The sequence below is a fragment of the Lutjanus erythropterus genome, chromosome 8 (assembly GCF_056507025.1).
Source record: "Lutjanus erythropterus isolate fLutEry1 chromosome 8, fLutEry1.hap2, whole genome shotgun sequence".
NCBI classification, from domain to species: domain Eukaryota; kingdom Metazoa; phylum Chordata; class Actinopteri; order Lutjaniformes; family Lutjanidae; genus Lutjanus; species Lutjanus erythropterus.
This window is the reverse complement of record NC_139324.1, coordinates 35765599-35782372: the sequence shown is the minus strand read 5'-3', so window position 1 is coordinate 35782372 and position 16774 is coordinate 35765599. Positions and strand designations below refer to the sequence as shown.

At 39.7% G+C, this 16774-nt stretch overlaps 1 protein-coding gene across 4 annotated transcripts in view; it reads left to right on the top strand.

Moving 5' to 3' along the window:
- stxbp5l (syntaxin binding protein 5L) overlaps positions 1 to 16774 on the top strand; it is a 189849-nt gene that overhangs the window by 141748 nt on the left and 31327 nt on the right. Inside the window, exons 19-22 of one of the 4 annotated variants that reach the window (XM_084725400.1) lie at positions 2246 to 2314; positions 3591 to 3656; positions 10993 to 11097; positions 15613 to 15666. In XM_084725400.1, the coding sequence (XP_084581526.1) occupies positions 2246 to 2314; positions 3591 to 3656; positions 10993 to 11097; positions 15613 to 15666 (294 nt within the window). The remainder of the gene's footprint in view (positions 1 to 2245; positions 2315 to 3590; positions 3657 to 10992; positions 11098 to 15612; positions 15667 to 16774) is intronic. The other 3 variants (XM_084725401.1, XM_084725402.1, XM_084725403.1) reach the window with 3 other exon arrangements.

Here is a 16774-nt window from a genome sequence, read left to right as displayed (position 1 = left end):
CTGGCCTTTTAGAACATAGTTTTCTGTCCCTGCCACAACATTTTTAGCTGTTGTCACCACACATATGTGTATGTGTATACTATATATATGTCAAATCATAGTTAGTGTATTCATTTCATAAAATGATGCTTAATTATTGATCATTTTAGGTGTGGATATCTACAACCTCAAATCCAACAGAATGTTAATGATTTTCAAATACTTTCTTACCTGTGCTTGAAAATAGTACAAAGACAAGTTATGTTCAAACTGATTGACTTTTTATTGTTTTTGTAAATAGATATTCATTCTGAATTTGATGCCTGCAACAAGCCAAAAAAGTTGGGAGAGGACCATGTTTACCGCTGTGATACATCACTTTTCTTTAGATATCACTCAGTAAGCATTTGGGAATTGAGGACACTATTTGTTGAAATGAAAGTGAAATTGTTTTCCATTCTTGCTTGATATATGACTTCAGGTAAACAACATTCTGAAGTTTCTGTTTTTGTATTTTGCACTTTGTCAGTCCAGTACCTGAACTCTTTTCCTATGAAGCCATGCTGACACATGCAGAATGTGTCTTGACAGTATGTTACTGGAAAAAGCACAGACATCTCTGAAAAGATGTCATGTGGAAGGCAGCATATGTTGCTCCAAAATCATGTGCCTTTCAGTATTAAACGGGGGCCTCACAGATGTGACAGTTAGCCATGATGCCGTTGGCGCTAACACACTGCCATACCATCACAGAAACTGGCTTTTGAAGTTCGCACTGGTCACAGTCTGGATGATCCTTCTCCTGTTTAGCCTGGAGGTCACGACGGCCATGATTTCCAAAAACAATCTAAAATGTGAACGTGTCAGACCACAGCATACTATTCCACATCAGTCCATCTCACATGAGCTTGGGCCCCAGAGAATTTGGCAGCATTTCTGGATGTTGTTGATATGTGGCTTTTGCTTTGCATGGTACAGTCTCAACATGCATTTGTAGATGTGTTTAAAATTCCATTGTGTTTTTTTATTACAGTTTTTAATACATTACCACCTGAGCCGATGAAAACCATGGACATTCAGTGCTGTCTTTCGGCCTTTCCCCTACGAGCAGAGATTTCTCTGGCTTCTCTGAATCTTTTAAAGATATTATGAATTGCAGATGGTGAAATCTTAAATTCCTTGTAATTGTGCGTTGAAACATTGTTCTCAAACTGTTGGACTGCTCATGCAGTTTTTCTCCAACTGGTGAAACTCACTCTGTCCGTGCACATGGACAACTGAGCCTTTCGAGGATGCCCCTTAAATACCCAACCATGATGATGTCACCTGTCACCAGTTAACCCGTTTACCTGTCGAATGTTTCAAACTTTTTTTTTTTTTTTTTTGGATCATTCTACAATTTTCCTGGTCTTTTGTTGCCCCGTCCCAAATTTTTTGGAATGCGTTGCAGGCATCAAATTCATAATGAATGCATATTTACAAAAATCAATAAAGTTTATCATCGTAAACATTAAATTGCTTGTCCTTATACTGCATTCAATTGAATAATTACAAGGTTGTAGTTATAGTGTGATACACTATTAATACCAGCCTGAATATGTTAGGAGGGTAGGCCTATGGCACAATGTATATCACCAAAATGCAGTGTAAACCAAATATTTAATGCAACAAGCTATTTATTTTGGTACTCCTTTGTAAGCATTGATATGTTGCCTGCTAACACAATAGTTTACATCTTGTGCCAATGACCACATCAGCATTTCTGTAGTTTGCAGCAGTAGCGGGTATATCTTTTCTGTCCTCCCCTGACACTAACTCAGTTGCTACTTCCTCTCACTTTCTTTTCCACTCTAAGCCTGTGTGTTCTTTTCTCTCCCCCTTCCCTCCTTTTTCCTTCCCTTCCTTCCCTCCGTCCTAAAACTTCTGAACTCAATTCCTTCCCCATCCACCCTCCCTTTCTTACTTTACCTTCACATTCTTTCCTGTCTTGACTTGTGTCTTTCTTTTATCTCCTTACACCTATCTACCTCATTCTCCCCTCTGATACCGTGCTCATACACCTCTCTGCCGCCTCTTTCTCTTTCCCACCCTCCTGTTCTCTCTCATCTCTCCCTGCCCTGAATCTAACTCTAACTTTACATTCTTTATTCCGGCCCTCCATCCTTTCCATCATTCCTTCCTACCCTCTCCTCCTCCTTCCTTCTCCTCCCACCATCTTTTGGTGACTCTGTGGCTGCTGGTGTGGGCATGCGGGCCTGCCTGACAGAGTTTTGCATGCGTGGCCTGTCTAACTTTTATTCAGATTCAAAGAAAAGGATCCGTACATCCTATCAGAGTAAGTCGAGCCTTCCTAAAGGCTGGGGGACTCTGTGTTTGTGTGCGGGGGGTTGGGGGGGATTGGGGCAGTGTTTTGGTGGAACGTACTAGAACAATAGGGTTGGATGGTTGCCATAGGGAATGGGGAGGGATGGTGTGGATTTAAAGCAAAGGGACAAACCAAAGACATGATTGGAATAAAAGTGGTTGTTTCATATCTGTGCTTTGGCATATATAAACCAGAACTGCCCTATTCCAGTCATGTCCAACAGTATGTCCTTTGCAGAAAGAGAGACACTCCCTTGAATCTGTTAAGTAAGGGCAGTTATAAATATTTTATGATCCATGTGATGTATATTTTAACTGAAGCATAGTTAGTGGGGTGAATAAAGCCTTGTTAATCTGCTGGGCCTTGAAAAAAACTAAAATGTGTGTCATTAGATGATGATTACAAAGGAATTCTTAATTTCATACTACAATAAAGGTTTAATCAGAGCCCTTTTCAGTGCCTTCAATCATTTGTAAAGCAAATGAATGAAGGAAAATTTGCATTAAGAAGTTTTGCTGGAAACTTTTGCTGAAGAGAAATAATTAAATTAATCAAAAATTTTTGAACTGTGACGACTCAGTGAGGCTGCTAATGAAGCCATAATGAACATGGCTTAAACACCCCACATTTGTAGTCAGAATAAAACTAGAAATTAGATTCATTAGAAATTTCAGTGTTTAGTTTTTAAAAAGGGAGTAGGTATGACTTCTCTTTCTAGCATGTGCTTGGTGCATGTGATCATATTTGATCAGATCATGATCAGATTTGTGTCTGTACTGTTTTGTATTTTGTGTATTCCACTGTATCATGAGATTTGCACTACATACTGTAGATATCTAACTACGGTATTTTAATGCAACTTGGTTGGAAATTCAGAATAAAGGTTTATAGCCTATATTTTGAACAGATTATAGTGCAGGTCACATCAGGTTTCAGCCACCCTGCTCCTGGAAGCCAAATCCTAAGAAACATTCACAGGGGGAAAGGTAAACAGCAGATGTTAAATATGAGTAAAGACCTTGATCCCCATAAAATAACTCCTTCGCAAATAATAATTAAGCACTAGGAATTGATTTTGCAGAGATGATAAACAAAAGATTGTTGATAAACTCTTTCTTGGCGCTCTGTGTGGCTGACATCATCCAAGTTGACTTCTGTTAAGTCTGTGCAACTGACACGCTTAAAACAATCTGACAGACTGTGTCTACTACTTTTTCTTCCTCTCGGCTGCCATTGGCTGCGGCAGGCCTTACTGAACTCTCTGACAACCAGCAGTCCATTGACATGGAGAGAAGCAAGTCGCCCACCTCAGGTAACCCGCTGTCACACACACACACACACACTAACAGATACACGCACCGCCAAATCCACCTTCCCCTGTACGGAAATGTCTTTAGTGATTGGCACTGTGATGCTGTTATCTTTAAACGTGAGCTGTACCTTCAGTATGCAGCCTGTGAACACCTCACCCATCACCAGAGCATCTTCACCTGATGAGAATGGCAGCTGTTTAAAATGGAAACTTACATTTGATGTTGTAATATATCAAAGTTTTGAAGTGCAGGAAGTGCTGACACTCTTTAAATGGAAGGTTTTTGGTGAGAACTTGTAATGTAATGCACTTTGCCACTACCTCCAGCTGGTCTCCCTTTATTCTAATGTTGTGTAATGATTGTATGTCTTCAGAAATGTAAGGAAAGACTACTCTTTTCTTTTGCTCCTACTTTTTTCTTTATGCCTCTTTGACTTTCTTGTTTCTCCAGCTCTTTCTCTTCTCTTGACCTCAGTGGTACATCCTGCCACTACTGTGAGGGACCTGGGATAGTAGCCAGCAGCTCAAATTTAGAGAGAAAGAGTGAAATATATAGGTAAAGAGGGGATGCATGATAGCATGTTTACCTAAAAATAATGTTGATTCAATAGTTCGCAGCAGATAACCAATAACCTTCTGTTAATAATATGTGGCCGTAACCTGCATAATTCCATAACATCAAGGTTTAAATATCAGTCTGAGATGAGACCAGAACAGTTCCCATAGCTGGTTAAATATGTATTTGTTATCATTCATAATATATTATAAAAACCTCCTGTGTACTGCTGTCAGTTAAATATTTCCTAGCATGTTACTGTGAAGCAGTGCTTGACTTGCATTAAATGCTACAGGATGTAAATGAAATAAATATACCCCTTTAGAGAGGGATGAAGCATATTATGCAAGTGTCTTTCATGTGGATGTTCAGTCAGTGTTGATGTTAAATGTAGTTATTTGAGGCAATAATTTCCTCAGTGCAAGCTATATTGACAGAGAAAACTGAGTGAGATGTTGAGAAAACTCATAATTTCAAGGAAACATCCTTCACTAGATGTGTGAGTTTTGAAATAAACTTAAAGATCTGCTGACCTGTGAACTTTTGTTGAGTTTTAGAAACCCCAAAACATGTCCACAGTGAGCTGATTTGTCAGTATTTGGGTGTTTGAAAGTCACATGGTTTCAACTGAAAATATTAAATTATCAACAGTTATTCGATTTAATTTCAATGAGTTTACTAACTTTTTGAAATGAAGTGTTTTGGCAGGTTCTAAAACTTTAATTAAAGAAAAAAATCTCTCACAACAAAACATTGTTAGGTGTTAAAACTTTTTCAAAACTTAAATCTACTATTGAAGTAAGTTCCCTTGAAATTTTAAGTTTTCTCTACTTTTCAGTTTTACAATGTGCTAGATTGACCAAGAAAGTGAGTTTCCCTGCTTGTGAAGCTTGCAAAGTGCCTCCATCTACCAGGATGCATTGCAAACAAGCTTTTAACATATAGACCTATGCTACTGTGTATCACTGGCACGCCCTCTGATAACCCAGGAGGAAACTAGGAATCCAAGCTGAAATAGTGTGTAGGACATATAAATAAAAAAGGTGAATTTTCCCTTTACATTCATTCATTATGTTGTCACCTGTGTGTTGTTTTGGGATCACACTTTGAAGATACAGTGCAATGGTAGATATGGTAGTGGGAAAATTGAGTGCAAGACATAAGCTGCAGTATGAGGAGACTGTGCTTTATGATGAATGTCATAGATCAGAAGATAATCTAAGAGGTGTTGTATGCAGTGGCTGGATTGTTGACAGCATGTTGTGGTCTGTGTGGTTGGGGACAGGGCAGATAAAAATGGAGTTTGTGATTGCAAAGATAGAAACAAAAATGCATAATGGAGAAAGAGAGATGAGAATATTTCCCAGCAGGTGCTTTTGTATCTGTCAGGGGAGGACACTTTATCTCAGCAAATTCAGAACTTAAAGGTCAAATGGAGAGAGCGTGTCATGGTGTAATTCTGTGCATAAGATACTGCCAAGCAGGCATGATGTGTCCTCAAGGCTCATTTTAAACTGAGAGATTTATTGGTGATGTTCTTTCTACATAAAACCTGCGAAGTGTATGATATGAGCCTCTTCCAATATCGGCACCAACACAGGTCTGAAACATTTCTGTCTAATTTTTTGCCTTGATGACCAATCTGTGCTCTTCAGATGGGTTTCAAGGAAAAGACGAATAATTTAACAGTATCTTCTTGAATTGCCAGAAATAACACTATTGAGCCTGCCAACAGAAAAAGAATCATTCTAAACTTTTAAACTCTTTTACAAAAAATGTGATCCTAACAGGCAATTTGGGATTTTTGCAAACTCAAAACTAAGCACAAGTACAGCGTGAAACATGTTTTTCTCTCAACTAAAGATAGGCTACCGCTAATCTTTGTGTAATAAGACATTAGCTGGTGACAAACTCATACATTTATCCTGAAGAGTATGCGAATGGAGTGTGCAGAGTGGTGCCATTGTTCATTTAGTCTAATGTGTTTTACAGAGAGTAAAAGCTTTTTGGGATTTTTGCCAGCTCTAAGGCACTTTATGTGCTTCTGGAAAAATAATTTGACAGGGTTCAGGCCACAAAGGCCCCCACTGTGTCCCCCTATCAAGCTGGCATTGTGCCTGAGCTTTACCCCTGTCCTTACAGGTGGCTTTGCTTTGTTGGACTGTGCCCAAGTCAACCTCATGGGTCCAAAGCCTTTGAAAGACTCTTAAATCCCTTTCACACTTGCAGTGACACTCCGCAATTATCCATGCACTACCCCAAGGAGCTGTATGTGTAAACACAAATGATCCTTTGTTGGCCCAGACTTTACCCGGCCAGTATCATTTCATTTTCCTACAGACTATCTTCCAATCAGTGTCAGCCTACAGGAGACTAATATTTTTTGAGCTCATGTTTTTATGCCTTTCGACATTGTCTGTGATGTAAAATAACCAGATTATAGACAGAGAAGTAAAAGTTTGCCTCCTGCAAAGCAGCACACCGTGAGTGTCTCTCTTGCTGGCAGGCAGACTACAGTCAGCTGATCTCTGTGTTTGTCACTCTTCTCCTCTTCATCACACTTTGTTCATTTTGAGAATAGTTTTTTATTTATATAGCGCAAAATATCTTCATTTGCTGCATGCTCTACAGACTCCACCCCTCACCAGAACCATGTGGAGTATTTCCACCATGTGTGAACATGTCTGACTCAGACAACCTCCTATTGCTTGCTGCATGTATGAAAGGGCACATTCAGATGGTGTCCCAACCTAATTCTTAGCATATTGTTCAGAATGCATATGTGAAAATGACTTTATTCTGCCCACTCACCCACTGGTGGGATTTCCATGGAAAATCTTCCCAGAATTACATGGACACAAAGTTTCCCATCAGGAACCTGGCAGTTACTACAGGGAGGGGTCTGTGAGCTCTCCCTTAGGGCCAGGCAGCTCTGGCATCTGGCAGGATTGCAGAATAGAACTGTATCTGCTCAGGATGTCCTCCCTGTGGAGGTGCTCTTGACATATCCAACTGCGAAGAGACCCTGTGGCAGACCACAACACACTGGAGAGAATGATTATTTCCCTTGTGGCCTAAGAATGCTGCAGTTTTACCCAGGAAGAGCTGTCAATACAGTTGTTAATAGATGGATAGATGGATGAAGATACAAAGTCCATACTGACCTTTGTTCAGTGCATTGAGCACACAGACCCTGGTTCTGCTGCAGAATATCAATAAACATCAATCTTTGTGCAAGATGTCAGTAAGATTTTATCTGATGCCTATTTGCAGGTATGGCACATAAGCAAGCATCTTGTTGCCAAGAAGCACATAAAGACCAATGCACCGTATCTGCAGGAGGCTGAATCGTGTGACTCAACAATGACTCACTAAGTCAAGGATTATTCTGTTCTGTCAGGTCCTGAGATTTTTGGCTTTCAAAACATTCAGCTGCTTCGTGATGGAGGATTGCGCTACGAGCAAGCGAGCAGTGTTGTTTCATTTCAAACATGAAGGAAAAACACTTCATCAAGCCACATGAAATGGCAAAATCAGTGGAAAATCAAGCATATTTTACCCTTACACTTCCTCCTCCTTTTCTAAGGTTTCTTGCACACATGAAAAAGGTGTGCATGTTATGTTCTGTGGCAAATGAAGCTCAAACTGAGACCTGGCAGTGATTACAGGATCTACAAATAAACTGGACCTGAATTAACTAGATGTATCTGCTAGAGACCTGGCCATGTTGCAAATCCTTGTTACTACAAAGTCACATATTACTCTATATTTTAGCTGCTTTTACAAATATTAATTCACTACAAATTAAGTTGCAGTTCCATGATTACCTCTGTCAGTATTGTCCAGGATACAGAAATCGGTTGTCTTACTCTTGAGCATGTCTTGTTAAAAGCTGACGTTTTTTGTCTCTTCTCACATTTCTGAGAACTCTCCAGCCTTGCCTTTTGTGCCTCTTATGGAGAGCATAAGAACAGAATAACAAAACCAGGACAAGATGTTCTGAGCTGTCTTGGCAGAGAGTCTTTCAGCATTGTGAAGTGGACTAGGTCATGGTCATCTGTCCCATTACAGGCCTGTCATTTGCTAATTAGAGAGATGGAAGAAAGACAGAATTATGGAGATGGATGAAAAGCATAGGGACAGACAGGCACAGCATGACACAGTGTGATCAAGTGTCTGATTTGCTTTAACATTCACCCAGAGAGGGGGGAAAAGGCAGATTGATGGAGCTGTTATAATAAGTGGAGTACGTTTTCAGAATCATAATCTGCAATCAAGACGGAAATGTTAATGGCTAATAGCAGTATGACCTAACTTTAAGTTTGTCAGCTTTAAAAAAATCTTAGATATTAACGCAAGAGTGATGTAAAATGCATTTAAACTGGTTACGGCTGGAGACAAACGAGGAAGCACAGCTGTTCTCTGCTTGATAGGCAGAGTTCATGGTTCGTTTCCTCCTGCTGAATATCAACTTCCCCTCCTCTATGGCCCCTAGAGTCTGTCTGGTTGTCCCTGTGTCCATTCAAGGCCATATACAGACTGTAGACAGCTTATTAAGGGAGTCAGCCATCGTCCTGATTCACCCTGTGTGTCAATAACTGCAGGCATCTCTCCCACCTTTCCTCTTCACATCTTCCCATCTCTTTTTCCTGACCTTTTTTTTTTATCTTCCTTTAGTCATTAGGCCCCCTAATTGGCTTTTCTCCTGTCAGAAACTTGTCACCCTCCGCATTCATCCTATTGTTTTCTTATTTATGTCCTGAGGTCTGTTGTTTTGGATTGTGAGTTTGCGTTACATTTCCTCTGGGAGCTTTTTATGCCATGCGTGGCTGTAGCAAGGCTTACTTGACCAGGCCCACTTGTGAGATAGACTAACAAGCTGAGATGCCAGTGATCGCTGTCTGACCCGTCAGGATATATTTAGCGGTGAGCACCTCACGGGAGAAAGGGAGGAGGTGATGACTGAAACTTAACAGTGTGCCGAACTGATGCCACCTGCTCAGCTCTTTGGAACTCAAGGAGGTTTGGTAAAACTTAAAATAAGCCCAACAGTTTTTCAACTAAACCCTGCTGGCACACTTGCTAGAATTACCATGCCTGTAATACACATGAATTATCTTACAACACAGTAATCAGTTTAACTTCTGTGCTCAGGCATTGTTTTTTTCAGACCAGTTTGGTAGGTAGGAATGACGCACAAGGATGTGTCACCACAGTAACTCTGCGTTTTTGGACTGGTGGGAACAGGTGGTTGTTATCAAGAAACTTTGTGACTTTGTGTGATGACGTCACATCTTCAGTGCTCTTGATGATTTTTATTGTGTGAACTTAAGCCATGAAGAATACAGACTCAAACCTCTGATGATATACTGGAGTGAAAATGCAGTATTGTGAATAACAATAGTAATAATAGAGTAGTAACAGAAGAGTGTTAACATTTTTCTGTAAAACTTGTTGTTAGACCAGGGGTTCTCAAAGTTTAGATGACTGATAGGTCTTTTCTACTAATATGGAACCAGCCCTGTTCTAGCACCATGGTTCCAAGAATTCTGAATGTCTTCTGGGCTGCTGTAGAAACATCACGGTGCAACATGGCAGCCTCGTGGAAGAGGCCACAAAAACACAACGGTTCTTATTTTAAGGTGATTGTAAACTAAGAAAAATATACTTTAAACTTCAAATGTAGAATATTGAAAGTATTGAAATAGACCATGAATATAGTGCACACATTTCATGTCATGTTTGGGGGGCACACAAAATGTTTCTGATTCTTGCCAATGGCCCACAGGCCACACTTTGAAACCCCCTGTGTGAGATAATAAGTTGAAGTAGTCCCAGAAAATGTATTTGTGGTTAGTGATGTAATAAATAGATCAACAGGACTGTTTCTTTGAGCTTGGAATCTATTTGAATTGTGTTTTTGGGTCTGGTGGTAGTGTTGAGGCTCTGATATCAGGCATAGTCATACTTTTGAATGCCTTTACAAACATAATGATGTAGAGGTAGCAATGACACTTAAATGAAGTCTACACTGTGCTGTGTCACACCATCAGCCTGTCAGCAGTGCAAGTCCTCTGTTCTCACTTTTTCCAGTGACTCACATTTCTGCAGTCCGAAGCTTTTCAGCGACAGCCTCAAGTGCTGAGTAACAAACAGGAGCAAAAAGAATATTAGCACTCTGCTGTTGGCTTTGCCAAGGTTAGCTCACTGCTGAATTTCTATTATGATCATGACTGATGACATTTCAACAAACATTTGTCTTTATTAAAACTCAGATATTTGACAGTAACTGTGAAAGGAAGGGGTAAATAATGTGTTGTTTGTTTGAAATTTATTAGCATGGTTAAAAAGCCTAGTTGACTTAAAAGTGGAGGTAGTATATGTGTGGAAGTAATTAAAGACATTAAAAGACACTTCAGGTCACAGTGGCATGTGAGCAACACAGCGGGAGAACTGACTTCCTGTATGAGACTGGTGGACACAGTAGAAATAGTTGTGGTGTTACGAGTAGTGTTGTTCAGTAGTAATAGTAGTTGCAGTAGTAGTAATTGTTGCGTGCTGATGTTGTTTTTGATAGTAAAAGTTCTTCCTGTGAAAACTATAATATTGCTAGTGGAACAGTAACCTTCCTGTTAACCCAGATTTTGTTTTCATAACTTCTCAACTGTTTTCCTTCCTGTTACCTGCAAGTCTCTCTTTTCCCCAGTTCACCCATTGTGTTTGTCTCTCCCCTGCTGCCCTGAAAAGTCTGTGTCTGTTCTGTTGGATCTCCTATTCCAGTTCATTACCCAACCTCCCTTCACAATGACCCACGCGTCCTGCCAGAGCCTGTGGCCAGTCTGAGAGCCAGCCACTGCAGTCCAGTCTTTTACTTACTGGACAATGGTAAGAGGAGGGATGTCTCGCGGATCTCAGCCTCTTCATGGACATCTGCTTGTGGGTTTTACTGTATGGCAATAATGCAACAAGGGAGGGACAGGGGATAATTGAGTGGTCTTTGAACAGGTGGTAGGTTCGATGTTGCACCTTGCATGCTAACTCTGCTTCCACACTGTGAGCAACACCACCATCATCAAAACCCCACAGGCACATTCATACCTTGCAGAGCTACAAAAATAGGGAACTTTGTTCTGTTTAATGAATTTACTTAAAGGTGGACTAAGTGATTCTGGAGAAAGACATTTGATTGTTGAGTCTCATTCCCTGCTTGTTAAATACCAACTCTTTGACTTGGATCATAGACCGTATATTAAAATACTGGACGGCGCTTCCACGTCTGAAATGTGAAGACAATGTGGAAGTATCGTAAACCTGCATTCATTCTTATGGCCAGCAGGGGGCGACTCCACTGGTTGCGCAAAGAAGTCCATTTGTCTCCTGTATGAGAAAATTATCCTACTTCTCATTTGATGTGTTAGTTAGGAAACATTTTCCAAATGAGTTTATGAGAGATGGTGACCAGGTAAACTGTCATTATTTCCTGCAGAACAGACGAGCCAAAACCATGAACAACACAAGTAGCAGAATGTAACCCACTCTGATTGCAAAAATACAAGATGGGAACCCCCATAGTACCAAACTCCAGGCCTCAAAATGGTCATCCACAAATCAGTGGGTGACATAATGGTTGGTTCACACTTGGGTCAGATTGATTGTTGAATCTCATTCCCAGGTTGGTCAGAGCTACCAACCCAGAGAGTTGGTATCTGACAACCTGGGAATGAGGTTCAACAATCAGCAGTCTTTCTCCAGAATAAGAATGAATTACTCAACCTTAAAATCTGTCTGCATTGAAAGATGTTCAATGTTTTTATCAGTTAGAAAGGCAAAGTAGATTTTAAGCTTAGTTTTATGAAAGAAAGATGTCCATGGCAGATGCGGAATGGATGAAAAATTGATTTCAAACATTCAAAGGTTCCCTGTTTGACTTTAACTTTAATTTGAAAGGGTACATATCTGAAGAAAAAATGTTAAGGATGCATCAATCATCAGGATTTGATAGAAAATTTGAAACCAAGTATCACTGGCTGTCAACGTGATATGAAAAAAAATACAGGGGGTACACAGGTGATGGGTGGGAAGAGGGTCCTCGTCCTTGTTGCTGCACTGGTGACTCCCGCTGGTTGGTTAGCAGTTAGCAGTGGCAAGGACTGCAGTGTATAGGGACTGGACCATTTCAAGGTGGGAGAAACCCAAGACAGTCACAAAAATAAGCAACATACTTATCACATAATCACTGAATATTTAAATATACAATAAAACACCTAATTTTCATGATCAAAATGTTGTAGGAGCAGTTCACTACACAAATACATTCAGACCCTCTTACCCTGCGATCGGTCACCACAGAATGGCCCATCAACCAAGTTGCTTGCAGTGTAAACAAGCTGACAGGGACTGTGTATCTAGGAGTAGACTGTCTGTTGCTGGTCTGTCAGTGTGCTCCATGCTTTTGTGCGGACGACTGCTGGTGTTGCAGAGGGGTAGACACTGTGATGTTTGTTGTATGTGCCAGATCTGGGCTTTGAACTTGGAGCCATCATCATTCGGCATTGCTGCAAAGCAGGCAGGCTTGGGAAGAGGAAGTGATTGTATTCCAGCTGGGTACTTCTCTTCCTCACGCGTCTGTGCCTCTCGTGCTTCATTCTCTGTGATGTTAATCATTGAGCCTCAAATGGAAACACACATCTTTGTCACCAAAAGGCAATGTGCTATTTTACCGGACTGTGGCACTCAGAACTGTCTGTGTCTGTCTGACTGTGTTAATGAACCCACAATCTCATCTTGTTGTCATTTCAACTAATATTCATCTCTGTCTCGTCTTTTACTGACTGCATGGTGCCCACTATGTGGCTAGCTGCAGTGCCAACATATATATGACTTCAGCTTGCTTTGTACGTTTATCAGTGTTGTGGCCTGATCAAGTCAAACATTAGCCCCATTTGTGACCTCAGCACTCTGTACATTACTATGATTTGGTCACATAAAGTTCCCTATGCAAACCATTACTTTTACCATGCTAGCGGTGTGGCTCTAGAGATGGCAATGTCTCTCAGTTTGTCCACTACTTTGGTCCATACTGAAATATCTGAACAACTCCTGATTTATTGCCATGTAATTTGGTACAGGCATGTATGTTCACCTCAGGTCCAAATATTTCCTTCTCCAATACTTTGGTTTATGACCAAATACCTGCAAAACTAATGTCTGCCTCAGCTGTACTTTGTCTTTAGTGTGAATTAGAAAACAGCTGCTAGCATGGTTGTAGATTAGTGTTGTTTATCTCTTAGTCTAACATTTTCAAAGGTATTTTCATGATTTTACAAGCATCTGTTGTCTGCCTGGAATGGTAAAATGTTGGTCTATGAAGAGACCAACATTTAATTTTAACATATCCCGGGCTATCGCAGCAGAGAAGAAGAGCAGAGGGAAGCAGTATGGTTGCAGAAATGTTGAATTTAAATGGTTTCACCTCAAGCAAATGCTTCTCATTCCAGCGAGGCAGTAGATATTGATGGCATGACAAAAACACTTTTCAAGCTGTAATAACTGGTAAAAAATTTGCAAAGGGAACACTACGTGACCAAATCACAGAGAAACGCATGGACTGCTGAGGTCACAAATGGGACTAGTTGAACATAAATTGTCAAATTCAAATGTTTTAATATTGTCACATAAAAATACTAGAATCAAGATCCCAGCTTGGAGTAACAGCTAGTCCAGCCATAAAAAGAAAGTACATGAATTACAAAACCTAATATTATTATTAATGAACATAAACTAATTACCATTTTCATATTTAGAAATTTGGGTGTTCCTCAACCTGCACAGGTTCAGTGAACATGTTTTAAAAAGTGGGACACTCTCCAACATACTAATGAATGGAAACACATGCAGTGTTGGTTGATTATTGTTCATATTCACAATAAGCAACCCTGCAGGACCTTTGATCTGTCCTACCTGTTTATTTTGATTGAAATATGTTTTATGAAGTTTTAAAGCAGCCTCTGACATATTAAACAGAGGAGCAGGTGTATATAGCAGGTTTATTACGGGGACATTTTCTCTCTTATTGTCTCCCTAACACTGCACATTTTATATGGTTGCAGCAGCATCTGGTCACTACCGTTTATTTTGACTGACACACACACACACACACACACACACACACACACACACACACACACACACACACACACACATACACACAGAGCCCATCTATTATCTCATTTGCAACACTAATCTGAAGGGCTTTAATTGTTCCTGGAAAAATTAGAACAGAAATTCATTGATTAAGAAATTCAATTAGAAAACCATAACACCCTAATTTCCCCTGCAATACAGGAAATATATTTTTCTTCAAAATGACCTTCGATACTGAACTGCCCACATGATCCTTCACAGCAAATGTATAGATGGAATAAACTTTATTACCTTACAGACTATTTTGAAAAAGTTCTGCCATTCTATTTCCTCTGCTGTCTTCTGTTCTTTTATACTCTATGGCAGAAGGATTGAAACCTGAGTTTTTTCAAAGGAATTATCAATTCCTTTGATAAATTTTCCAAATGTTAAGTACATGGTCAGAATTGTAAAGAATTCATGGTCATGCTGTTTTTCTCGTGGTCATGAAATTTATCAAGTGTCATGTAAACACCATCCCGTGTCTTCCACATGTCAAGTTAATCCTTCAACACAAAGAAACAATGAAATATTGCCTTCTTTTTGAGGGGAAAACTGACTCATAACATCTCAAGTTTGACCTTTGCAGTTCTCTACTTACTGCAAAATGCTTGCAAAATGTTTCAACAAGTTATTTTGTTGCCACCAGTGTCTGACTGTGAGTTTTGTATTGACACCCTGTGGTGTCACCCTGTTTTTTTGTGCTTCCATGTCAGACATCCCAGGCCGCAGAAAATCTGATTTTACTGGGACGTTCAAGCTTTAGATATAGATCTTTGGCAAGTTTGATCAGACTTTAGAAACTGGGGCTCAGGTTTAATGTCTAGAGTAAATTTAATATGTTACCTTGTCCAACAAGACAAAAACATTTGTAACAAAATTCTTTAGTTCACTGGTTGAATCCATTGGATTTTTTTTTTTTTTTTTTTACTCTGGCTCAGTATAGGTATTATTGATCCTGGACAGATAGCTGCGAATGGCCTGGGACAAGAATGGAGCATGCATTTTGAGATATGCCTGCCTTGTGCAACTGCACTAGTTTGCATGTTCTGGTTCTCTGTTTATTTGTTCATTTTGTTTGGTTTGAGGTCTTTTTTTGCACTTTTGTTTGTCATTGTTTGACTTAGATAACACCTTCTTTATTATTTTTATGATTTATTTATTATTTTTTATTTGAAGGGATTAACTGGTGCTTTGTTTCCTATTCTTTTGTTTCAGTAAAGGGACCCGGCAGAAAGTTAAGTCTGCCAACAGATCTTAAGACTGATCTTGGTACGGTAGGCGAAAGCCAGCAGTTTTCTCTTGATTTCCTTTGAGTCATTTAGTTTCTGCTTTTGTCATATTTTCTAGGCTTTTATGTTGCTTTACTAGTTTATATTCTCACTCAGACTTTCTTCTTTCAGTTTTCTTGTCACTCTCTACTCCTGTTTAACCAGCATATGAGACTGTCCGGCTGAAGTGTTTGTCCATTATGTCCCTAAATGTGTTATGATTTGATTTAAATCTTCTGTATTCAGTTTTCCTACATTTTGCAAGTGTTTATAAAGGTGATTTGTACCTCATGCCCATATTTAAATTTGAGGTTTTTTCGCTTTATCATGATTGGACCATCTTCTGATTTCACACAACCTTTCCTTCATTGACAGCCTTGCTCTACAGTGATTGGCTCACTTGCTACCTCTTTCATTGTAACTGAATCATTTCTCTCTTAAACAGTCTTTTCTCCATTTTGACTTGGATCATCTGTATTGCAGATACTGAGCGTCCCCCCCATACATTTCTAACTGCTGTACATACACATCACAATCTCAGGTTTCTCTTTGCTCTGCTTCTGCAGTGTCACACATGCTGTCCCCTCCTTCTGCTTCTTTAGCACAAAATGTGCCAGTGCCTACGTATTCCTGTGACTTGCCTCATCTAATGACCTTTCTTTATCTGACAGGTATAAAAAAGGCTTTTGTTTTGTCACCTGGTGTTATATTTAACACCATTTGTGTCACACTTGATTTATGAGTTTCTGAGACCTCAACAACATCAATACAACCACTACTGTACTGAGAAACCTGTTTTATCAATCTGAGACATGTCTTCTGCCTTCTGGTGGATTATCAGTGCACTGCAGACAGCAGCCGTCCTCTGAGTCCAAAATCCAACATGGCTGCCTTCAAGTAGCAGCTTAAACGTTTCTGACAGAAAATCTTTGCTAATTTTGATAAGGTTATGGAATAAATAAGTTATACTGTTACTAATATTTTGACATTAATATTTACTGTAATGAAATGGCCATTAATAATATAGTAAAATTGTGTTAAAAATGTGTGTATAAAATATGACACAGCAGGTATAGTATATGACAGTTTGTCTGTGAATCGATCAATCA